This window comes from Simochromis diagramma, unplaced genomic scaffold (assembly GCF_900408965.1).
Source record: "Simochromis diagramma unplaced genomic scaffold, fSimDia1.1 OVJJ01000061.1, whole genome shotgun sequence".
In the NCBI taxonomy this organism is placed as follows: domain Eukaryota; kingdom Metazoa; phylum Chordata; class Actinopteri; order Cichliformes; family Cichlidae; genus Simochromis; species Simochromis diagramma.
Window position 1 is genome coordinate 1,340,186 of NW_024386945.1, and position 26,045 is coordinate 1,366,230.

A 26,045-nucleotide genomic window follows, 5' to 3' on the forward strand; every position below is an offset into this window, starting at 1 on the left:
CTTCAAAGAACAGCACTGCTGGGATGTAGGGGTTGAGGACCTGCGAGGATACCTCTCACTTATCTTTGTATTCTAGTCCTTACTTACCACCATATGCGCTCTTCTGTAAAGGGAATTATGCACACTGTTATATAAATTCTTAATTTCTTTCAGGCACTGAACAGTCTTCATTTATAATAAGAACAATCTGAAGTGTTTCAAAAGATTTTGTGTGTGTTTGGCTATTTTGAGACTATATTTGTAACCAAACCCACAAAGGTGCTCCAGCTCAAACAGTCAAATGTCTCACTTCTTTAGTTAGCAAAATGGTTTTCAGCAAGTTCAGATATAGCCTTTAAAATTGCATTAGCTAACACATTGTGCTGCTGGAACACAGGAGTGATGACATGTCCAGTTCATGTTAACGTTACCGGTTAAAGCAAATTTAAAAAGCACATTTGCTTTGTCTCAGACTGCATCTACATTTGGAATGCCGAGCCTCAGTATAACCTCAGGGAGTGATCCCATGCTTACGTTAGTCATATTAGTCCCAAGGCCAGTCAGAGGAAAATGTGTGTACTTGAGAGAGAGAGGGGGGTGTAATCAGAGGATTTATTTTGGATTGAGATATTGATCAGTCTGTGTTAGGGAGTTTGTGCTAGACAGCTGGGCAAACAAGGTGACTGCAATGAGTCTGTAAACCACAGTGGCCAGAGCCTACGTTTTGGGGGTAACCATCCAGCAGGCTCGTCTACCAGCTCTAAATTCCTCCACTGTTACGGAACACTTATGCAACTTAAATCATGAATGAGTAAATGAATATGGCACAGGCTTAAGAAAGGAAAACTGCCTGTGTCCAGACAGTCGAGTTTGCACTTCCGTTTTTTTTTTTTTTCATGAGCCCACTTTTTCCAAGGTCATGCAGTATTTTCCATCACTGTTAAAGAGCTAATTGAGGTAAAGTTGTCTGGGTTAGAGCACTGCCCTGTTAGAGTTTTCCAAGGGTAACATGTGCCGCTGAGCTCCTAAAACCAAGCATATGGAAATATTAAATTGTCCAATGGAAAGCTCTCCCAGGAAATTCAGGGGTCAATGAAAAGCATGGACTTTTGACTTTGTTTGGGTCTTTTGATCACCTCTCTTACTTGCCAGGTAAAGTATAGCTGCTTTCTATTTTGCAATAGCTCTGAACTTTTCACCTCTTGACAATAAGTGGAGTAACTGTAAATTTTCTCAAGTGAGCAGCAGGATACAGACCATAACAAAGAAAGAAAATTAAAAACATAACAGTATATCAACAGGTTTATTAGTTTTAGTGGGCTTAAGTCCATGTCATACACCGTTTAAAGCATGCAAACAATGGCTAAATACCAAAAAACAATCATATGAGAAGACTGACACCACTGACATGTTGGTACCCTGCAAAAAAAAAAAAAAAGGCCAGAGAAAACTGGCAGTTAGCTTAAGTTGCTATCTCGAAAGACTGGAGATAGCAAGTCTCTGCAAGAATGGAAGGTACCCAGTTGAATCCCCCGCCCCACATTCTTCTGTCAAGTCAAACATCTAAGTGAAGTGACACGAAGCAAAATAAATATGACTTTAATATTAGCACAAAGGAATCATTTTCAAAACTTATTGCAGAAGCTGTCAGTGCACACCTCAAACATTTATGGATCGCCTTTTAATGATGTGGAAGCCTTAAAAAATTAGAATGTGTTTCACAAGTATCACCAGATATTAGACAAGTGCTGCGGTAGCTGGCGAGACCACTACTGACAAGATTTCAGTTTGGGCAGTGCTGCCTTGTCATTGTGCAATAAAGAATCTTTATTTCCTTCCTGCCACAACTTGAGATCTGTGGAAAACATTGTCCTTCTTTTTCCAAATCGTGCAAATGAACTAATATGTTCCACTAACATGGAAACTACATACATCCACGCTGGACGAAACCAGCTCATTATGTAATAGGATTCTGATCAATACTGGAATGTCTGTAGAAAGAATTCAAGTGTCTTAAATCCAGTGGAAAAGTGGCAGACTGCAGCTCACGGATTTTCCCCTTTTCAGCACCACATAAAATCTCACGAAACAACATCGCCCCCCTTGTCGACACTTCTTTCTGTCTGTCGTCTTGAAGTTTCCAGTTCAACTCAGCAGTGTTTCATTAGATCTCTCTCTCTATCTATTATCAGTGCAAAAATGAAAGCATAAAAGTCAATATTTGGTAGTCATAACAAAGTTAAATAAATCCTATCTAAAACTGCAGCTAAAAAAAACCTTACTCCTCCTATTACAACTCCATTTATAACAACAATTGAAGGTATTTTGGGCTCAATAATCACAACTAATCACTCCTTTTTTTTTTTTACTTATACTGCAACGAAAGTCTTAAAGTGTTTTGGGCGGTTTTGTTTGATTAGTTTGGGAGGTATTACCCAATGTCATTAGTGATCGCTGGGAGAGGCAGCGAAACACATATGCAGCCCTTCTTTAACAGTGGTGGGTGCCGAGACAAATCAAAGCATTCCAGGCCCACAGGGTTATAAATAGTGTCAGAGAAGGGTGTGTGTTCATGCCTTGCAAAGTTTCTGTGAGGAGCCTGTCATTGCCAAAATCCAGTGTTTACACAGAGCAATAACAGCGAGTAGTAAACAATTCATCTGCAGTGGCGTGTTCATTATTTTGTGTCGTTTCAAATAATCCGTCAATGGTTTCTGTTTTTTCAAAGCAGCTCAGCAGGTAAGCTTAATGTGGGCTATAATCCTAGGAGTGTTATTCAAATTTGGTCTATTGCGCGAATTCATTATGCCTTTAACCAATCCAGAAGCAAGGCTGACCTCAGGCTGAAACCATGCAGCAGAAGTTAGTGTTGTCTGTAGGAAATTGGCAATGGCTTTGGGACCTCGTTGATGTGGCTGCCTTGGCCTTAAAGTTGGGTATAGATCCCACATGTTTCCATGCTATCATTTGTATTAACCACTCTAGTCAGGGGCCTGTTACAGCTGGTGGTATATTCTGTAGCAGATTCATGATAGTCTGCTTCTCTCTTGCGCTGTTCCACTGGGAGCTGTGTGGAGGATGTTTCCAAGCTGGAAACAAATTCATGTGTTGAAGTGCCAAAGATAAAATGCAGCGATGTTGTGGTAATTAGCTTAGATCTGTTACATAAAAGCTATATGCTACCTTTATTTTCAAAGCCTTAAAGTCAAAATCTTGTGAAATGCTAAATGTTAATTTGAAGATTTACTGAGATTGTTAACTGGATAGTGAACTTGGCAGTGAGCCAGCAGGAGCTCTGTAGCTGGCATCGGGACAGGAGGAAAGACCAAAATGTTGAGGTTAGCAGGCAGCTCTGTTGATTCTGGAGTGGAATTTCAGTTTTCATGGGACAGATTAAGTTAAATGGTTTCTTTTAAGGGTATAACTTACGCATTTGGGCATGGAACAAGAAAAAAAAAGTTGGATAAACACTGTAGTTTTAATTTGAACATGCCGTTCTGAGGCGCTTGACTGCATTTTGAAAAAAGGAAAAGGTTTTATGACTGAGAATCTAGTCCTGTTTAATCCTTGAGCTGAAATGTCAAGCAAACACAAACACTTTTAACTTACATGAACAATTAATAAGGTTGCTTCTAAAAATTCTCACAGAGCATGGACATTGATTTAAAACAGATGCGTTTTCCACCAAGTTATGGATTTTATGAGCTGTGATAATATTTCTAATAAAGTCAGATGATATTTTGTGTTATATTATTTCTCATTAATACTGAAATGAGATTAAAACATGCAGGTCGTGACCATGAATGGAAAACAGAAGTGTCTCTAGGTACCAGGGACTCCCTCCTCTGGTGAGAGAGAGCCAAACATCCAGGCTCTGTGTGTCCTGTGCAACTTGCACCTCATCAGAAACTGAAGTGGAACACAACCAGAGAAGCCAGGATTGCTTCAGCAGACAAACATAATTTGGTTTCAATCCAAACTCCATTAACAAGGATCGCTCAGAGGAAATGAAAGCATGAAAGTTTCATTCACAAATGTTTTCTTTATATACTCTTCTTATCATAGCCTGTTGCTGACCACTGACTTTTGGTTAGGCAACGCTGAGCAAAAGGGATTACAGTTATCACCTTTATTTAAGAAGGAAGTCGCATTGGGAGCAAATCTCTTTTGCAGGAGAGGCCTGGCTTAGGTAGCAGCCATATCTACTCAAAACATCTCAAAAGCTCTAAAAGAAACCAACATAAAATAGAGTATACAAGTAGTCTTATCAGTGGCCTCTCAAGAAAAATAATCAAGAAATCTCCTTCATCGCCTTTTTTATTTTATTAGATAGCAGACCAGTGAAGGGGGAAGACACACAGCAAAGGGCCAAGGGTCACACTCAAACCTGGGCTGCTGCACTCTGGAAATGCTCACCTATTGAGCTAAAGTGGTGCTCATTTGTGATGCTTTTAAATTCACCAGCAAATATATATCCATGTTTAAGTTTACCCCTTCATTTACCATCAGATGTCAGAAATTCCTGCATCAAATCATCAAATTCCTGCAGGCAGGAACATAAATTTTGTTAAATATTTAAAAATCACTTTTAAATACAGTTTGTAATGAATGAGTGAAATCCAGCCTGCCTGCCCCACAGAGGCAGCATGTGTGTACATGACAGTATCGTCAGCATAAAAATGTATTTTCGCAGGAATGTTCTTTACTAAAGCATTCATAAAACAAGGCAATAAAATAGGCCCCACAATAGAGCCCTGCGGCACACCCTTAGTTAACTTTAGGGTTAACAAATTTAGGGTCCTCTACATAAACACAGAGTTCAATTTACAAAATAATTTCAAAATCCTTTAGCCTAACAGCCTCAGGACCAAGAGTAGCATTAAAGTGCTTTTTTCAGGGGCAATCCTTGAGCCACTGAATCAAATGACTTAGATCCAGAAACAAGACAGCACAGTGTACTTTCCTGCCCACGGCACCTATGAGATCATTTATCACAGTTGTAGCAGCAGTAATTATACTGTCCCTAGTTGTAAAACCAGACTGAAAATAACCTTAAAATGTAAGCAGATTAAAAACTTTTATAATAGCAAACTTACCTAAGATTCAAAGATTTCAGGATGATCTCCACCTTTAAAGAAAGGGAGAAGAGAGGCAGCTTTCCAAATATTAGGTAGGGAGCTGGACTCGTATTAAAAATGTGAGCGATTGGCTCGGCAAAGATATCAGCTGAGATCTTTAAGATATAAGGATCAGGATCGTCTGGAAATCATGGTGCAAAGAAGAATAGTAAAAGTAAATAAATATCCCCAAGGATGGCACAATTAAAGAAAACATGTTTATTAATTATCATCACAACATTAACATCAGCACAGTTCTCCCTTTTTTTGTTCTGCTCATTTGAGTGCAAACGACATTGTTAAATAAAACATGGCAATAAATTAAAAATTATGTTATTTACAAGCAAGCAAACCATTTTAGCATCATTTACGCTCTGCACTTCAATTACAACATAAAAATATACTAATTAGTTGTACAAAAAAAAAAGATTCAGTGCAAACAGCTTGCTGTAGTCAGTGAAGACTGAAATTCCCATTTAGCATACAAAATTAATTATGGCACCCTGGATACTGACATATTAATTACATAAGAGGAAAGTAACGCCTTTTTAAAACTGAAACAATGTGGTCATGTTAGCTGCTGATTTTTCACAGTCCACCATCACACCACTAGTGAAATGAAATATGAGGAGTGTAGCATCGTGAAGCTTTTCTTTGAAGGTGCAGTACTAATACTTATTGACAATATTCACATTTGGATGAGTAGTGTGTTGATTTGATCCCTTTTTTTGTTGTTGCAGTGAGAAGTGAGGGGGCCCTGGATTAGCTGACATTAAAGGTGGCGGCTGGACGCCGGTCACCGGGGTATTTTCAGTTATGGCTTTAGGTCACTGTTACAGTGAGTCATCATGCAATGCTGAAGCGTGGCCGTTGCTGGCCTGCCCAAGTGGCCACATTAGAGACTGTGCATTCTCCTGTGAACAAACAGCCTGTCGGGAGCCCCGGCGGAAGGCTCGGCTGCAAATAACCGGCACTCCTTTGTGGTCGTTTTGACCACGCTCCACAAACAATAACAACTCAGGGTCCGCACAATGAGACAAGGACAGATTTAACATCAGACACCACGGGTCATGCTAAAATAAACTACCACACCACCTCCGCCGTGCTGGGATGTAGCTTCGAGGTGACGCATAAACAAATGCACAAACTTGCAGACGTCTGTTTTATGCAGTCTAGCCAGCAAACTTAACCGTAACCGTACAATTCTCAAACTCTGTTTAGAAATAACTGTTTAAGGAGAGTGTGACCCAAGTCCTGAGTGAAAATGCTACGTCAAATTCCAGTTCTTAGATTAAAAACTAATTTACTATTTAAGATGGAACTGGAAATTAGACCAAATTCCTTTGCAAAACCAGTGATACATCTACAGATGTCTAAATGAATGAACTTTCCAGTGTAATTTCCTAAATATAGAACAAATTGGACCTGCAAAATTCACTGAAAGCTGTTTGTATTTTGCATTTATTACATTCAGACTAAATGGTTTCAGGTATATTAATGTTAGGGATGTTTTTAATGCTGACAGGACAACTGAAACCAGTCTAAGCTGGTCAATCTAATCCATCCCACAATTTGTTGCAGGTGCTCTTCACAATAACGATCAATCAGTCTGTCCTTTCATGAAAATACATGCAATTAACACAGTTTTGTTGTTGTTGTTGTTTTTAAACTGACACAAACTCTCCCAACCAGTAAACAATCTGTCCCTGTCGACTCGGTCTACATTTGACATTTCTAACAAGAGTTTTTCAGAGAAAATTAAAGGGCGTTTATCTGTATTTGATTCTCTGGTCAAGGTGCAGGTTTGCAGTTCAAAGAGAGGAAAATCTTTGTGTTTTCCCGCAAAAAACAAATCCTGAGACCTCTCGGAGGAGACCTTGGTTTAAGAGGTCAGCTTGGAGTAATTGGGTGGAGAGAAGCGTCTGCGCAGGTACTTGAGGATGTACAGGGGCAGACAGCTCACCAGCGTGATGACAGTCACTTTCCACAGGAACGATACGGTGGTGATGAAATAAATATCTGACACAAAAAAAGAGGTAAAGGTAAGATCGTTGTTATAGGATACAAACAGACATGTCCCACCATCATACAAGAGTTCAGGAGGGAAAACATTTTTCTCTTTTTTCTTGTTCGCACCTGCAACTCAGCTAATTTTGCTGTGTTAAGAGTTCAGTTCTGACTTCTTTATGTCTGGGCTACAACCTGATTGTTGTTGTTTTAGGGTGTCTGCAGGTACAGAATTTTAAATACCTTTTCAATGCCACTTTGAATGAAAATTAAGACCAGACTTTTAATAAAAATGCAAACTTGCAATAGAAATGCACATGAATAAAGTCTAAAACACATTCACACACAGTGCAGTTTGCTTTTTAAGTATTTCCAGACACTAACTTCAACCATCAACAGCAGCTGTTTTTCTTTTTGTCCTTAAACATACATCCTCCCAGTTTCACACACTGAATGCTGGCTACCAAGGTCTTTTTCATCACCTTCAGAATTTCAGTGTATTGCAAGACTTGGTGCTCCCTCAGGGTCAATGGGTATAAAATGACTTTTCCCCTTGTTTGACCTTGTTTGACCTTGACCTTGAGTCTAACCACCAGGGTTTGTTTGTTTTGTTTGACAATTTTTTAAGTGGTGTTTTCATTTTTAGCTAATGCTAAAAGCTAAAAGCTAACAGCTAACGTGTACTAATGTGTAAGTAAAGTGGTGACACCGCTAAAAAGACTGAGGAAACTCCAACCTATGTTTAAGGGAATTTAATAGTTTTGAAGGTGTTTTAATTAAAATGATGCATATTATTATTCTGTTGTAATTTCACTCAGTTGTATACAGCATTTGTATTCTATTTTTATCCTATTGTATATTTTATTCTACTGTATATAGTATTTTATTTGATTCTATTCTGTACAGTTGTGTACTGTATATTATTCTTATTGTATTCTAATTTTTGCTATATAACTTTACACTGTCCACTTTCTGCTGTGACAAAACAAATTTCCCACATGTGGGACTAATAAAGGTTATCTTATCTTATACTCATGGGTGTAGAGACAACGGTTACAGTGTTAGATAGTGATGGAAACAATAAGAGAGGATTTTCAGACAGGATGTGGGGTTATAAAGCTACATAATTTTTGTACTTCAAAACTATTCTTTGTGCAATGAAAATAGGAAATGAGACCATGATGATCTCAGAAAGCACGACCACACTGAAACACACTTAATGCGTATAATGCTTCTGCTTTCATTTTTGCATCAATAAGGCTTTGAAGTAGCCTCTATGCTGCTCATTGCTCTTCAGCAGGCCAAACTACTTCTTATTGTTTTTATAACACTGGCATGCACTTATACCTCACACACACACACACACACACACACACACACAACACACACACACCACACACACACACCCACACACTCACACACACACAACACACACACACACTGCCTTACATCACACCATCTGTACCCCCGAACCCTATCAGTGTCTTACTGGAAATGCACACCTCGCAGTTTACAATTTTATGGTATACATTTTCCATATTTAAAAAAAGAACAAAATTTCCTTCAGGAGTTCTTGACCAAGTCTTTTTGAGTTAAAGCCATATGGGTACAGAATGCTTAGAATGCAGGAGACAGAAAAATAAACCCTGGAAAATGTCCAATTAAAAGTGTAAACTGCACATTCAGCAGAAGAATAGGCTTTAAAATCTATTCTAGTCTGACTTGAAGAGGGAGAAAACGTGTACCAAAAGGGTATTCTTGACCACATGCCAGTCATGATCCTCAGTGGTCGAGGTTGCAGGCTGAAAATGGAACTCCACACCCCACATAAAGCTCAAAATAAGACCTTGAAGAGCCCTTGGTCACAGTATTGTGTATGTCACGAATCTTAATATGGCACAACTAAAAATGCCTTACTGTTTGTCAACTAAAGTAAATGTGTGGGTGCAACAGGGCAATAAACTGTTGTTCTATGAATGTTTTTCTTTTAGATTTTTAATGGCTATAAATTTATTTATTTGGTTGGAACATTGTTTTTTTTTGGGTAATATTCTCTAACACACCTTTGCTGTGATAAACACATAAACCTTGGAAGCTCGCAGGAAACTAACTGGACTGTAGGCATTTCCTCTTTGATACTACAGCATGCCTGACTGTCGTCCACACCAGGAGAATTTGTCAATACAGTCAGCTTTGGACTTCCTAATATTCAGCATACCGCTGTTTATTATACACTAGAGACACAATATGAATGAGCGGGGTCTCTGTACTGCTGACGTACTATTTCAAGGTCAGCAAAAAACCAAAATAACACTGTAGTGAAATCAATTCAGAAATGAATGCATTTTCCTTTGCTTCCCCATGAATTAGACAGCGCTTCAGCCTGAAAGGCACTCTTTGTCTGATAAAGGCATCTGTGTGCGATCGTGTTAACTTACCGATGAACTCGTGCAGGAAGACGAGCGAGGCGATATAAGAAGCCAGGCTCAGGAGCTCGGCAACTATCATGAGCCAGTGCCATGTCTGAATGGTCAGAGCCACCATCAGTAGCTCAGTCAGGATAAGAGAGGTGAACGAAATGGCAACGATATGGACAAATTCGGACTCGAAGAGCAGCATTGCTCCATACATGATGATGCTCCCTGTGGAGGAAAAAGAGGCCTTAATGTAATTAAAGCTTAAAAATGTGATAATTTAACTTGATCCACCTCCTCAGCTCATCCACAGTTTGAAATAAGCTGTTTAACATTACACTGATACAATTTGTTTTTATTAAAATAATGACAATGAAGATATTAAATATTTATGGTAATCTCATCATATAACAATGACAATAATGAAACTTCTGCTTTGAATAAAAGGAAAACTGAGGTGCTTAGTTCAAACTGAGAATCCAAATGGAGGTGTCTGCATGTTTGTGTGACTACAGTGACTTTGAATGTGCACCATTGTTCGTGACAGGAGGGCTGGTCTGAGTATTTCAGAAACTGCTGATCTACTGGGATTTTCCCAAACAACCACCTCTAGGGTTTACAGAGAATCGCCCGAAAAAGAGAAAATATCCAGCGAATGGTAGCTTTCTAGGATAAAATGCAATGTTGATGTCAGAGACGAATGGCCAGACTGCTTCGAGTGACAATAAGGGAAGAGTAACACAAACAAGCACTCGTTACAACCAAGATATGCAGAAGAGCATCTCTGAATGTACGACACGCTGACATGCTAAGAACAGACACGCTTTGATACCAGCTACACTTCATTTACATGTCACTGCCTAGCTGGGTACTGACGATAACACCAGTGTACCATCCTCTACATTGTGGAGGACTATAAATACCTTGGAGTATACATAGACAATAAACTGGACTGGGTTAAAAACACCACTGCACTTTACAAGAAGGGCCAGAGTCGTCTCTATTTTCTGAGGCGGCCGAAGTCCTTCAACATCTGTCGGGCAATGCTCAGGATTTCCCATCAGCCTGTTGTGGCCAGTGCTATCCTCTATGCTGTTGCATGCTGGGGCAGCAGGTTGAGGGTTGCAGACGCCAACAGACTCAAACTGATCCGTAAGGCCAGTAATGTTGTGGGGATGGAGCTGGCTTCCCTTAAGGTGGTGTCGGAGAGGCGAATGTTGTCCAAGATAAAGACAATGTTGGATGATACCTCCCACCCACTCCACGACATGCGGGCTAGCCACAGGAGCACATTCAGTGAGAGACTGAGATTACCAAAAAGCACCACTGAACAACACGGAAAATCATTCCTGCCTGTGGCCATCTCTCTGTACAGCTCCTCCATCTAACACACTGTAAACACTGCAATAGTTACAGCCTTTTTGCACATGCTCTTTTCTACTATGTAAAATTCCTGTCAATTCTTGATTTATAATCAGGGGTGCACATAAGTGGTCCGCAGGTGCGCATTCGCTGTCAAAATAAAAGACGCGCACCAAATGACAAGTTGCAACGCGCGTTCACGTACTTATAAAAGGCACTGTTTTTGTCCGCTAGCGTGGGATTTTCACGGCATATTCTGCACCACATCTCTGCGCGTTCATCATTTATTTGAAGCCAGCTCACCTCCTGCAACCACTTTTCCGAGAATACGCGCTTCTTTTGCAGTTCCGACTCCTTCTGACATTTCTTTGAAGGTGATTGCTTAAAGGCGCTTGCTTCTTCAACATCTTTAAGAGTTCTAAACAAACGTCTGTCCTCCTCCAGAAAATCTTATGTACGCAAACGCGCGTTGTAACTTCTTATCTGGTGCGCGTCTTTTATTTTGACAGCGAATGCGCACCTGCGGACCACTTATGTGCACCCCTGTTTATAATTGCAATCACCTCTGTCAATCCTTGATATTAATTATTGAGTGATTTGTATATATTGTGCTATTTCTTAAATTTCCTAAATCTGTAACATATTGTTAAATAGTCTAGTCTGTTTCTGTTATTTATACTGGAGCAACTGTAACCACATAATTTCCTTGGGGATTAATAAAGTATGCTGATTCTGATGCTCGATAACACACCATCATGTCACAAAGCTCAAATACTGTGAACATCGCAACGTGTTCACTGTACTCAATGTTCTCCAAAGTCAGCAGAGATCAACCCAATAGAGAACCTTTGCAATGTGGATGTGGAGAAATGGGAGATTCAGCAACTGTTTATTTACTTTATGTTGTCTTGTCAATATGTACCAAAAATCTCAGAGTAAAGTTTTCAGCGCCTCGTTGAATCATCGCAGTAAAGAATTAAGGTAGGCTGACAAGGTGTACCTAATAAAGTGGCCAATGTGTTTGGCTTATTACAGAGACTAAAAAAAAATAAATTAATCAAAATATTAATTTAAAAGAGAAAAATTTGCTCTTATATAAGAAGAACAAAGCCCACTTCATTACCTCCTTAAAACTCCATTACATTTAAGCATTTCCTGCATATTATGGTTGTTATGAGAGATTTTCCAAAGTAATCTTTGGCCAGTAACAGTAGCACTCTTCTATCTAATAGAATCGTGCCTCCTTTAACATACAAGCATGAATAGGACAGAGAAGAATGATACAAACACACAGAAGTGGTTTGCAAAAAACGCCCTTACCACTGCTTGGATATACAGTGTTTCGACAGAAATAGACAAAAAAGGTTTCGGGGTGTAGTTTAGAATGCCCGCGTAAACAGCTTTCATTGCAACGGTCCATGTCGGAAAGTTACCTCAAGTTTTTCTTTAACAAAGTCCCTAAAGAAAAGAAGAAAGTGTGTGGGCTTTTCAAGAGTGATAAGTCATGAACCTAAGCAATATATCTTGTTTGTTTGACGGGGAGTGACTCATCAGTCTGCCAGTGTAGACGTCTTGTACAGATACAAACATTTAAACAAACATATGACCTGAAATACAGCTTAGATGCTGTAAAGTACTTAAAAATTAAGTATATTTAGAATTACTGACTCATTGCCAGCAGTTTGCACAAACTCTCTCTTACCTTGATATATACTTATTAAAACCCATAATAGGAACGTCTTGAAAGATAGTGGTCGACCCTGTGAAAAGAAGACAGTGCGTTCATATTCACCGATTCAAAGCTACGTGCCTGCACAGCAATAGTTAATTTGCGAACATTTACTAGATACCTTCAAAAGATCCTTATACAACTCTGGGTATAGCATGGCAACCTCTGACTTAACATCTTTGTCCAACACCAGGGAGAAGACAGGGAACATGGTGTAGATAGTGGAATAGCTGAAACAGACAAAAATCGAGTGTGATGAATACTTCCCAGATAAAATGTCACGTGTACAAATTGGTTGAAATCATTCATTGTAAGATTTTGCATATTTCCCCTTTTAAACATTTCAATAGTCTTAACACAGAGGAAATGCCAGGGACACAAGGCAGCTAAATGCTCTCTTGATAAGTCATCTCCATTCAGAGCGTGTATCTTACCCAATAATCAGGAATCCTTGGTAGAGTGGGACTGAAGCAAAGTAGAAAACAGAGGAGAAAACTGCCTAAAGAAACAGAAGAAGAACAAATGAGAAACTCTTATCTGAGATTTTTCTCATTTCAACACCCAAATGATATTATAAGCAGTATTGGAACATTGACACACTGATATTTGAACTCCATGACAGAAAAAACACCATACTTTCATTAAAGGAGGCCTTTTATACTCATTTTTAATCGAGTACTTTTGCATGACTCACAGTTTAAAACTGATTTTTAAAGCTCCTTACGCCTTCCTTTAAAAGCTTTTGATAGGCTGCCCTCCATCAACAGAAGACTTGAACAGCAGGTATGGTTGTGCTCATAGATATAACTATGTGAGATTTTAAGGGTAACTGCTTTAGCCTTAATATAACCATCCACCAATTCTAATAACATTTCTATGAAAAAAAAAAAGAAAAAAGGGAAAGCGTAATACGCCCCATTAAAAGAAACCCAGCTTAAACATTAACCTTCTGTGGGAACACAAAAATCAAAAGGTGACCACAAGGACATCATTCTAAATCAAACTACTGCAAATACTTGGACTACAATGGCAAATTCTACAGTTTAAAATGATGAGATGTCAATTAGTCAGACAGCTGCAAACTGGAGAGGTCACAGCTCCAGCTGTGGTTGGTGTTATTGTGAGACATGCGGAGGAAGGCCTCCCCAAAACCCCAAAGTCCACGATACAATGAGTCATGGGTTGCCCCTCCACCGCGGGGGCTGATGTTGGACTGGGACATGGGAACTAGACAGACTTGTTAGGCCTGGTGGGGGCAGTTTAGAAGGGCACCACAGACTGCCTTCTCTGAGTCATCATGCATCCCGCCCTTTCAAGACCACCCCTGAAACCTCTCCCTGCCTCTCCCCAAACTGATCCTCTCTACATTTAGATCTTAGGTGCTGTGAGTAAGAACAAAAAACACCTCCCTGCATTAACTTTAAGGCTGCATACACTTTTTTTGCAGTGTGGTTTTGGCTACAAACAAGCAGAAAAGGGCCAAACCGATTAGCTAAATTCAAACACTAAACACAGTCCTTTTGCTTGTAATCATCTCAACCTTTTTTTGACATTATGCAGTTGAGCATGGGAGTAAAGAAAATAAAGAAAAGAGAAATATCTCTAGATCACTGAAGTTTACTGTTTTTAGAAGGTTAAATTTAATTCACAACATACTGAAATATCTTGACATCCTGATTACCAGCACAATATTTAACACAGAAAAAAGCACCCTCTCAAGTGTGTGGTGCATTACCTAAATTGTTACAACTGGAGACTGATAAAGGAGTAAAATATAAAGTAGTGACAGTTTTGCAAACTAAAACAAGAAACTATCCCACAGCAAGTGGAAAATACTTGTAGTTCTAAGTTATTCAGCTTGATGTTTACATGACTCATGCACACAAACCAATACGACACTGTGTATTTGTTAGTCTACCTGCATGGTGCTGATGCACAGGCTCCTGTGGATGACAAACTGGCTGAGGGCCGCAGACCTTTTGTAGCTGTTCCGCCCATGGACCATGAGGAGACGGCCTAAATGTTTAAACTGAGTCACCGAGAAGTCGGCAGCCAAAGAGGCCTGCTTTCCTTCCTGCCAAACACACAGCAGAGGACACTGAGGACATACTGCGCAAAGACTGACCTGAAAAGCATGCTTTGATTTTGATTTTGTACAAATAAAACAGATTTTTTTGGGGGGGGGAAACAGACTGAAGGTACAATAAGCATAAAGTTCATAATTAGCAATACAAAAATCACAAAAAGCAGCATTGCAGATAATAAGTCTCCTGTTTAAAAATCAAGCAAATATTCATGTTTGAGATGTTAGAACCAGAGGATTTTCATAGAAGAACTGCAGATTTTCTGTTATTAAACCTTTAGCTTCCTCTCTGACAAGCAGCCCAGGAATAACTGTGTAGTTTTCCACCTTTTATTTACCATCATAAGATTATGTTTGGAACATACGGAAAAAATGTATTTAAGATGCCAAGTGCACCATCTTCCTTCCAAAATCCAAATGGGTTTTCAGCTTTTTATGTACATTAGTCTGAACGAGTTTGTCTATGCAGTATGCATGAAATGAGAGAGTTAAGATCTGGCAATGATGCCCCCTATCCCAACAATCTTTGGGATAGGGGGCATCATTGCCAGAATGGTGGTACTGTAGTAAGCAACCATTTCCTCACAGTAAAAGGTTTCTGAGTTCCAGCCTGCTGTTATTTGTTTTCATGTTCTCTTTGTGCCTGCATAGAATCTCCCCGATAATCCAAAGTTGAACATGTTAGCTTAGATCAGTGGTTCTCACTGGAGAAAGGACAACGATGCCATGCTAAAAATATGGAGAAAAAGTTGTAGGAAAAACTTGATTGACTGTGGTGTGAACTTTCTCAATTTGGACATAGCAGAAGAAAAACCTGAGAATCACAGAATCTGCATTGGTGTGGATGTGAGTATGCATGGTTGCCTCTGATAGCCCTGTCTCGGACTTGTCATCCTTTACCCAGCCTCTCGCCCCAATATCACCTGGGACAGGCTTCAGCTGTGTGAAACCTTATACGGATAAGCAGTTAAGAAAAGCGATGGACGATAAATACACAGAAGATAGCGGAAAAGATAAATTGTGTACATCAGTGGAGTCGTTTGGTACAGGGCCACGAGAGTTGAGGCCCGGGTGTGAAATTATGGTTTCCCTGGGTCTTTTCCCGTGTTGTAGTTGTGTGTCTTATTTTGAAAGAAATGTTTACACGTTACCACAGCAACCAAAGAGCATTAAGGGGCAGAGAGGAGGATGTTACTCTCATTGTTGTTGGCGCATTTCAGGAGGACGCCGTTAATAAAGTTACACAATTACACAGTGAATTCGCGTTTATTATTATATTTACAAAATACCACAGTTTTTGTCTTGGTCGTATCATTTTATTTTGTTGTATTTATGTGCGACACCTTAATGGTCTGACATTAAACCGGTCTGTAGTGCAAAAAAGGTTGGGGACCTGCTGATGTATGTCACCTACAGCATCTTTTAGTTTGCAACCAGATTTGTAAGTTTGTTTCTCTTCATAATAAAGATAAAATTTACAGTCAACTATTGAGCAGTTTTTAACTTTTAAGGTCAGCTGTACTAAACTCCATATTTTAATATGCTTATTTACTTTATGTTAAAAAGTAAAGAGTAAAGACTAAACCAGGAGCACAGCTGCACCGTCTGCTGTCGGTAATACCACTGTTGTCACAAATACAAGGATCCATGTCTGAGCATACTAACCAACTTGACAGGCAACTTTCAGAGAGAACAATGAGAAGTAGAAGAGACGGGCTGATGGGAGATTCTTACTTTTATGTTAAATATACAGTACAAAGCATCCTGTCATTTTGTTTCCTCTATTCACACAATAGTTCCTCAAAAAGAGGAATCATCTGTGTGCATGTCCTTTTACAACTCTCTGAATGTGAGAGAGATCTTGACAGGAAACAGAAAGCAAAAATCTGTGCGAGTGGCACGTCAATGTGAAGCGATGAGATGGAGAGTCTTACTTTCCCCTCCACTCCCACGCCACAGTCCGCTTCCTGGATCATGCTGACATCGTTTCCTCCATCCCCTAAGAGAAAACAAAAGCCATAGAGGTGTCAGGATTCACATCAGTGACTCACTAATACAAACTTTTAGTGAAAGTATCAAGTGCATGTTCACAAGACACTCCCTTAATTTGGCCTCATTAAGAGATCCAAGCTCCTACAAATTCACTGGGCTGCAATTTAGAGCAACGCATATATATACATACATATATATATATATTAGGGGTGCAACGATACACAAAATTCACGGTTCGGTTCGATACTTTGGTGTCACGGTTCGATATTTTTTCGATACAAAAAAATGTTCATGCCTTTTTAATTTGTCATTTATTAAAATTATAAATATATATTTTATCTCAAAAGTACAGTTTTTAAATTTAATGTTGCTGAAACAACAAAGTAATAAAAAAATAAATCTATCTGATCGAGAAATCACTCATCTTTGGAAAAGAGAGTTTATTACAGAGAAATGGCTCTTTCCAAAATAAAAGCTATACTATACGCTTCTTCTGGGCTATATTCTCAGCAGCATATTAAACATATCAGGTCCCCTTAAGGAGAATCATGTGCTAACGGCTGTCTAAATGACTCGGGTAAAGTTTGTAGCATGCGTGCTTGTTGTTTTTGTCTGCTTCCACTTGTCTTTGCACTAGGATGATGTCGGCGTAAATGTGCAGTCATATTCGCTGTGTTCCCACTAGTGCTGTCAGTGTTAATCTCGTTAAAATGACATTAACGCCATAAGGCGGCAAATCTCCGTTAACAATCGTCCTGTGCGTGGGGCTGGACGGCCAACACGTTAACGAGCTAACTGCGCTAACGCACTAGTTCCCACCAATTGAGCATTGCGTGGCACATCCGACATACTGTTTTACTTTTGTCCATGACGCGCTTACCATCAGGGTCATGCTTCACATGAAAACCAAGATAGTTTCAAACGCCAGATCTGAATGAGGGTGGGGGAGGTTCAATTTCGGGCAGCGTTGAGGCAGTTGCCATGTTGCAACGAGCTTAGCTTCTGTCTTGCTAGCTTGCGCTGCGCTCAGTGGATCTGCACTCGACAGTGCAGCCTAGGCGGAGTAGTCGAACGCAGATCCACTGAGCTCTCAACACAGACAGCATCGTCAGAAGAAAAGTTGATAAAATAAATAAAAGAAATTGTATTGTTCGATACATATGCGTACCGAAAGCACTATATCGAACGGTTCAATATCGATACAAGTATTGTTGCACCCCTAATGTGTGTATGTTTATTTATATATATATATATATATATATATATATATATATATATATATATATATATATATATATATATATATATATATATATATATATATATAGAGAGAGAGAGAGAGAGAGAGAGAGAGAGAGAGAGAGAGAGAGATGTAGATTTATATATAGAGAGAGATATAGCTTTTTTCATTATTATTCATTATTATAATAGCATAACAACATTATAAAGTTGGAAACACATATTAAAACTAAAACAAACAAACAAACAACAACAGCAAAAAAACAGTGCAAGGAAGAACTTTAAACAAATGAAAAACATGCTGGCCCAGTTTAAATTTTCCACTCACCTACTGCACAGGTGAGTTTGCCTGTGCGCTCTTGCAACAGTCGGACTATCTGAGCCTTCTGAGTGGGGGTGCATCGGCAGCAAACCACAGCGGGACACTGGCACGCAAGCTCCATGAACTCATATTCATAATACTTCAGACAAACCTGCAAGAAAACCAGCATAATGGACAGATAAAACACTCAGGCACCCACATTTAACTGCTTTCAGCTGTGGCGCTCGAATACCTCCACTCAACTTACAGTTTAGCTCCTATTGTGGTTGAGATAGTGACTCTAACCACAGACACCACTTCCAGAGTGATATATTGTGCACGCTTCATGCAGAATATATGTCAAAGTTTCGTAAGGAGATATAAGTTAATGGGATGTGGGTTAGACAGTCTGAGTGGCACACTTACCTCAAGCGAGTCCCCCGATATCACCAGAGCGCAGTCATGCTTTCTCCTGAAAGCGTTGAGCTCCAGGTGGGCTTCCCCTCGTGTTGTCACCTATACCAATAGCAACCACATTGTTAAATGCACTTGTATGCCCCAACAAAACACTCTAATGTAGAATTATCACAGGGGAAAATCTGCCAGGCTTTGCATGTTTGTCTCTCTGTTATCAGACAGAAGAAGGGAAGCTTGTCTCTCTCCAACTGCAGCAATGACAAATGTTAGAGCAACCAAACACCTAGCTGACATTCAACCAGCTAAATACACTAGAATTCAGTCACACAACTCACACTCGTGAGTTGTGTGACTGAGGGGGCGACCGTGGCTCAGGGGGTTGGGAAGCGCATCTGTAACCGGTTCGATCCCTGGGCTCTCTGTCCTGGTCGTTGTGTCCTTGGGCAAGACACTTTACCCTACCGCCTACTGGTGATGGCCAGAGGGGCCGATGGCGCGATATGGCAGCCTCGCTTCTGTCAGTCTGCCCCAGGGCAGCTGTGGCTACGACTGTAGCTTGAGTGTATGAATGTGAGAGTGAATGAATAGTGGAATTGTAGTGGAATTGTAAAGCACCTTGAAAAGCGCTATATAAATGCAAATGTTTAATTTATTAAACAGCACCATGTAGCTCCTGAATAGCAAGTATAATTCGGCATATAGGTTCCTATCTCTACTTGTGTTTGAAATAAAATTGGAGTGACAATTAAATGTTTCTGTGGAGCCTACAGGCGGATATCAGGTTGATGTAGGGAATAGAAGTAAAGAGCAGGATGAGCCTGAAACTTCACTCAGTTTAAAGCCTTACTGTTTCCAACCGTCAAGTTCCACTTTATATCCACGCCTGTCCATCCTTACAAAATATCTTTAGTTACGATTATTAATTGAGAGGTCAGAATCAAATACTGGTGACACAAATTGAGCATCTGACCACATGTGAAATATTGCTATACTGGTGAATAACTGCACGATTTCTTTTTCTTGCAGAACAAGATGATGTCACAGTGAAAGTGAGCATTTGGATACAAAATGTGCAGCACAAAGCAGATGAGAAGAGCACAAAGACATAGGAGGTTCAGCCAAATAATCAACTAAAAGACACCGCACAGACTGAAAATGCAACTGTTAGACAAGTGCATAAAAATTTACCATAAATAGATTGTGAATTATTGAGTTTAGGCCAATTTTGATCTTGTACCTCAAGTACAGTTACATGTTTTTGCCACATGTAATTACTAAGAACATTACGTCAAAGGGACTTTGACCTTTTCCCATGAAAATATAAGTAGTTTTTCTCTGAGTCCAAGTGAGTATATTTCATTAAATTCCATCAAAGGTATCAAAAGCTATTGCATTTATGAGAACGGGAGTGACACACGACCTGAAAAAGAAGTAACTGAGTCCACAGATGCAGGCAAGGCTGGTACAAAAAACCTTAAAATTGTAATATTAGAAAATATTAGAAATATTAGAAGATTTTAATATCACAAAAACTAGACTGTAAACGACTGAACTGAAAGAACATAAGATCATTCAGATTAAATTAAAAAGTAAAATTATTGACCTGAGCTGAGCACTGTGTCTTAAAGAGGCATGTGTTGACACAAAAAAGGCATAAGGTAATTTCACCCCTATTGTAAAAATGTTTTTATACTTACCACAGAGGAGGTTAAAATGAAAATTATGCATATGCAAATTATTCAGGGTTTGTCCTTACATTTGCACACAACTAGCCTGTAGTGTATTGTTGATGTATTACAATGCAAATATTAAAAGGGTGTGTTAAAAGAAAAATGGAAAGGGGAAACGGGATAATATCCTGCATAAAAAAAATTGAAAAAATAAACAGAATTTCTTAACAGTTGTGTCAGGTTCAAATATAGACTCAAATTCTCCAAAAATTCAGCACTGACAAGGCATGGTGTTAATCTGTCAACAAAAGCTATGCTCTGGAATGAATATCCTTCAACCACTGACAATTCATACGTCAGTCCAGTTCAGGCCATTGGTGGCCACCAGGAAACTAATCCAGATGTGTGTGTAGCAGGCCCAGTCAGCACACCCCCGTCCCCCGGTGACAGAGGTTTTTAAGCACTGCCAACCATTGTTATTCTCTTCCAGTAACCACAGTTGTACGCAAGTTCTAACCTTCCTATATGGCAGACGCTCCTTCTGCTCTGGCATGGATCCAGAGGTTAAGGCAGAAGGGGACTATCAAAGCAGCTACAGTGCCTGAAACCTGCAAAACAAATTAGGAAGTGAGCCCTCTGCATGTTCCCTCTGGGAGTGGTTCAGCTGGTTTCTCCTCTGTTTGAGCGAAGGGCTGTTTGTTCTCTTTGACAGTGGCTTGGATGCCTTCACTGGTGGGAGGTGATTTATTCAGCTGTGGATGCTGGCTCGGCCTGCATGCGTAGTTGTGTTGGGCTGTATGACCACTAGCTAATGGGCCTTGGTCACAGAGCCTGGATGCCCGTGGGTTGACAGATTCAAGAAACTGTCAGGGCAGCTTTGAACTGACATTAGCCCTGGAGTAAAATCAACTATTACCCACTAGATATGTGCACAAGAGAAAGACGGGTCTGTTTCCTGGACTTACTGGTCTGAAGATATGAATGTCCTGGTTGCGGGTGATCAGATGGGCGTTCTTAGCAGTGCACGTGGCCGTTTCAAGCTTGTCTCCGGTCAGCATCCAAACCTACACAGGAAACAGAGACAGAAATCCCACTCCAGTGTCTTTAAACCCAGATATAAGACTTTGAGAATCATCTTGATAATAAAAGCCTGTAAAGATTGCTCCACAGGTTTTTAAGACAAAGCCTGTGGAGCAATTTTACCATTAAAAACAGTGTTAGTTTAGATCTTGTGCTTCAAACAAAAATAACACAAGTCATCACACAGACTGGTATCACAGCATCCAAATTCTTTCTCATTAGTATTTTGGATCTTGCATATAAGAGAATTGACATGGCTGATTCATCAATATCACAAAAAAGGTTTGGGGGGATTTTATCCTCAGATCTTGACATTTCTGACTCCACCCAAACACAGCTGAATTTCATTTTAACAAATTACATGAGTGGTAACTTTTAAAAAGCAATGTTCTGTTCGTGTGGTTTATTTATAAAACACACACATTTATTTTTTTATTGGATGACTTTTTACAGAAGAAACTGACTCCATGTTCAGTAGTTTGTCAAGAGTTTTGGAAAACTGCACAGCCGCTGATTTTCTAAAATGCTTTAAATGCCATGACCCAAAGAAATTTGACTCTATTTCTGTCTGCTGTACTAAAGCAGAGGATGAAAACGGGCTTAGAGTAAAGACTTAAGACTGTAAGTTGAATCGTTATCATATTTGTTGCCATGGTCACAATAAACCGGAGAAACTGAGATTTGTTACTTTTTCTGAAGTTTGGTTTAAGTGCCTCTTGTTTACCTTTTGGTGTGAAACATGTGAGCTACGCTTGTGCTTTAGCACCTATGAAGAGCATACTGGGAAAGAGCATCCTTTTCAAAGACTGACGCCGTGTCCACACTAATACGTTTTCGTTTGAAAACGAATCTTTCCTCTCCGTTTTGGCCTTCCGTCCACACTGAGACAGCGTTTTGAAAACGCTCTCCAAAGCGGATACATTTGAAAACGCTGTTTTTGTGTTACTCGCAGCAACAACTCCACCTCATTGTTAGTCCATTTAAAAAACTCGGTGCTTTTCCTCAATATTTTGCGTTTCAAAAGACGTTTCAAAGAGCCAGAAAGTAAATAAACGGCTGACAGAAATGAGGTAGGTCGAATCGTCGTGCGTTTCACACAAGCGCAGTACTGGAACGTAAGCGTTTTTGGCCGAAAATGATAATGTGGACACGGAACGTTTTCACGAAAACGCCATTTTCAAATCTATCCGGGCTAGTGTGGACATCGCCTGAATTGAACATCTAAAATCATCAGCAAATAACTAAAGTGTCAGTTTTAAAGTTTAAGGGATGGAAAAAATGAAGGCTGTATTGAGATACATACAGCCAATATGAAAAACATATGTGCTTGTCTTCTTAGTTTGTTGCTACCGTGCACTGTAAGGCCATTTACCCACTCCACCCCACCCCACAGACCTTGATGCCTGCATTGCGGAGGATCTCCAGAGTGGGCCTGACATCAGTCTGGAGCTGATCCTCCACCCCAGTCAGACACAACAACTCCATCTCCATCTCAAGACTCTCAATCACTGTGGCCACCTTCAGAGAGCGGTCATGGACGCTGAGCTTGGCCTGCACGTACCGCGCCTGGAGAGTCGTAGTGGGAGGATAAGAAAGTTTAAATACTGTGAAATTACTGCAAGAAGTGAAACAGCCAGGAGTAAAAGAAGAAAACAGGAATGTGGCTGTCAGCCAGGAGAGTCAAGAAAAACAAATAAGGAATAAAATGAGCTAGGAATATGTCATGCATTGTGCATACATAAGGCCAAATTTGCAGTCTACCTACTATATACCATCCTAAATGCACTGATACTTTAAATACAAAAATAGCAAAATACAAAAATCTGTGTATAAATGTAAACTGTCAAGCAGCCCTGAAAGCTATAAATATAGCTTTGTTAAACAAAATAGCTATACATACAGCACACTGTACTTACAGCATACAGGACAGACATAATCAATCAGTTAACTCCCATCTTTAGCATTTCAGCTCGAGGGCAATTTGTGAGTGAGATAAAGCAAAAACAATCTGAGTGTGACTCATACAGGAACATAAACTCTGTGTGTGACTCAGTTGGTGACTCACTGCTGCCCACCAGCTCTGCTCACTCAATTATACACTTCAGTAATAGGCCTGGGGCTAACAACTGCAGGGAAGACAGCCATGCCCTGCTCAAACAATGAGGGGGGCCTGGTGTATGTGAGGAACAGTGGGGTAGAAATACTGAAGGGGGGGTCAGAGGTTAGTCTAATTACCCAAGGACACACTTTGACATTTAGAAATGCTGAACATGTCTCCTCCAAATATCAATATCATGTGTAATGCTTGTCAGTCGACAGATGCTTAATGTAACTTGAGCATGTTTTACTATCACACTGTTGAAACTGTAATGGCTTTACTAGACAGGGACCAAACAATGCATGTATAACAACGCTCGTAAACCTAAGCACACTTCAACAGCCCCGTCTTCTCATACTTGAATCTGAAACCCAACTCTGAGCTCTGTCTTAGATTGCTGTAGGTCAATTTCATGGAGGGCTGTTACCTCAAAATCCTGATACTGCTCCTCTGTCAGCGACTTTTTGGAAACCACGAGGACTCTCAGACCTTCCCTCGCCATGTTCCCACACTAGAAAACACAGACAACATCTGCATGTGATCTAAAAGTATGTGATTTACTATTGAAAGGATTAAAATCAGTGTCATCAGGTATGCGGCATGACTCGTGGGAAACATAGAAGCATACCTCCTCCTCCAGCCAGTCGTTATACTGGACGATGCCTGACATCACCACATCGGCACCTTTCATGTAGAAAGTGATCTCTCCTGTTGATTCATCCTAGAAAAACATTGATTTGTGCTTTATCATGTGCAAACGGTACATAAAATTTTATTTAATATTTGGTACAATGATTACCCAGCCTTGCTTCTTGCAGGGGGATTTCTACTCAGCGTGCACAAGCCAAAGTGCACGTGCGCCATTCTATTATTTAGTGTTGCCTAGAAATTCATAACTTATTTTGGTATCCACAAGAGAGTTTAAAAGTGTTTGAAAATATTATCAGGAGGAAGTCAACTTTAAAAACCCCTGGCTTCCTGAGCAATATCCCAGCCAGCAATAATAAAGTTAGTCATCCGACTTAGTCAGAGGTCACAAGGTGAGGTTTTTCTCAGATTATACACTTTAGCACAAATCTGTTTTTCGTTTGTTTTCCTTGTTAAAGTCAGCACCAAGCAAGAATCAACATCATAGCAACAACCACTGACCTACATTGACTGTAATTGAAAGTAATTTCTAAGCAATAGAGATGTGAGGAAATCAGTACATTTCCTTTGTATCAAAATATATTGAGCAAGATGGACAGCAGCCACTACTAACACTAACAACTAGTAATAATATTAATTTTGGCACTCACTCTGACTATAATCCCCATCCTTTTGCTCTCATAAGTGAAGGGAAATATCTGAAGGATTGTGAAGTTCAGTATTTGGCCAGTAGGGGTCCGCAGCTGCATGGATGACTGGTCTCTTCCTACAAGTGTAAGGCCGACGCTCTCAGTCCACTGCACCAGCGACACCTATCAAAAGCACAGTGTAAAGGCTTTAGTGAGCGGTCATTAAAATGCACAGCTGACACTAAATATATATAGAGCACAATAAGAAGGCAAAATATGTAGCTTTTAGCTAATAACACATATTTCTACCAAATAAAATATTATCATCATTCAAGAACCCATTAAGAGAAAGTGACCTCTGCCTGGGTCATTTTATTATTTTCATGGCAAAAGCATTGTCAATATGATGTTCCATTACTTGAATTACACAGAAAACAGCGAAGGCCACTTTGAAGTAGACTGTCAGAGAACATCAATAGCTCAAGCATTTTCAGCACTTAAGACTATTGATTGAAAAACTGGGAAGATGTCCATTTCTTAACTGAAAATATAGTTTCTGCTTGTTCCTTTCTGAAGGACACAACAGACGACATCCATTAATACAATAGAAGCATGTGTGCGGGGGTGGTGTGTGTGGGTGGGGGGGGAGAGAATGAGGGGAGATGGCATTGCCCAATAACTTCCAGACTAGAAACCAGATCACATTCCCAATTCATCATCCATCTTCTGCCAGGACGAACAGCAGAGAAGCCAAACAGATGCAGATAACAGACAACAAGGGAGACTGCTCTGCTCCTACAACAACTTTAAAATCACTGATTCTGGGATACCAAAATTACTTATTTTGGAAATATGCACCACATAGCCTAAAAATGTCTGACCAGAAATGCTTCAGCGTCATCAAAGCTCTGACTACTGAAGTGTTTGTCATACAGGTTGGGAAGTATGAAGATTATGCTTAGTCAGAGTCTAGAAATATTCACTGTGGAGGAATTTTGGGATCGGGTGTCTGCCACAACAGCACTACCTTATAATAGAAGCATCTGAGTTAGCGGCCCATTTGTAACTGGACTGAATAATGCTTGACCCAGATGGCTTGACTCACAAACACCACATGGCTGACATGTTCTTTATGAGCCAGAAAGCAAAGTGATTCAGATTTCACTCCTCGTTGAACCAAACCATACAAACGAACATTTATTAAAATTTTAATAAAATGTTGAACAAAAAAAAAGAAAAAAGAAAAAAAAAAAAAAACTACTTTCATCTGCATGCGGATG

The 26,045-nt window shown here is 39.8% G+C and overlaps 1 protein-coding gene across 1 annotated transcript in view; it reads right to left on the reverse strand.

The window, feature by feature from the left end:
* Positions 1 to 5,366: 5,366 nt before the first annotated feature.
* Positions 5,367 to 26,045, reverse strand: part of LOC120737363 (probable phospholipid-transporting ATPase IIA) — a 35,418-nt gene continuing 14,739 nt past the window's right edge. The window contains exons 15-28 of the mRNA XM_040038004.1: positions 24,787 to 24,948; positions 24,117 to 24,209; positions 23,916 to 23,999; positions 22,786 to 22,956; positions 21,276 to 21,374; positions 18,650 to 18,739; positions 18,251 to 18,395; positions 16,626 to 16,690; positions 14,527 to 14,682; positions 13,043 to 13,107; positions 12,730 to 12,838; positions 12,582 to 12,639; positions 9,542 to 9,745; positions 5,367 to 7,115 (exon numbers count right to left, since the gene is read on the reverse strand). Of these exons, the coding sequence (XP_039893938.1) occupies positions 6,979 to 7,115; positions 9,542 to 9,745; positions 12,582 to 12,639; positions 12,730 to 12,838; positions 13,043 to 13,107; positions 14,527 to 14,682; positions 16,626 to 16,690; positions 18,251 to 18,395; positions 18,650 to 18,739; positions 21,276 to 21,374; positions 22,786 to 22,956; positions 23,916 to 23,999; positions 24,117 to 24,209; positions 24,787 to 24,948 (1,638 nt within the window). The 3' untranslated portion in view covers positions 5,367 to 6,978. The remainder of the gene's footprint in view (positions 7,116 to 9,541; positions 9,746 to 12,581; positions 12,640 to 12,729; positions 12,839 to 13,042; positions 13,108 to 14,526; positions 14,683 to 16,625; positions 16,691 to 18,250; positions 18,396 to 18,649; positions 18,740 to 21,275; positions 21,375 to 22,785; positions 22,957 to 23,915; positions 24,000 to 24,116; positions 24,210 to 24,786; positions 24,949 to 26,045) is intronic.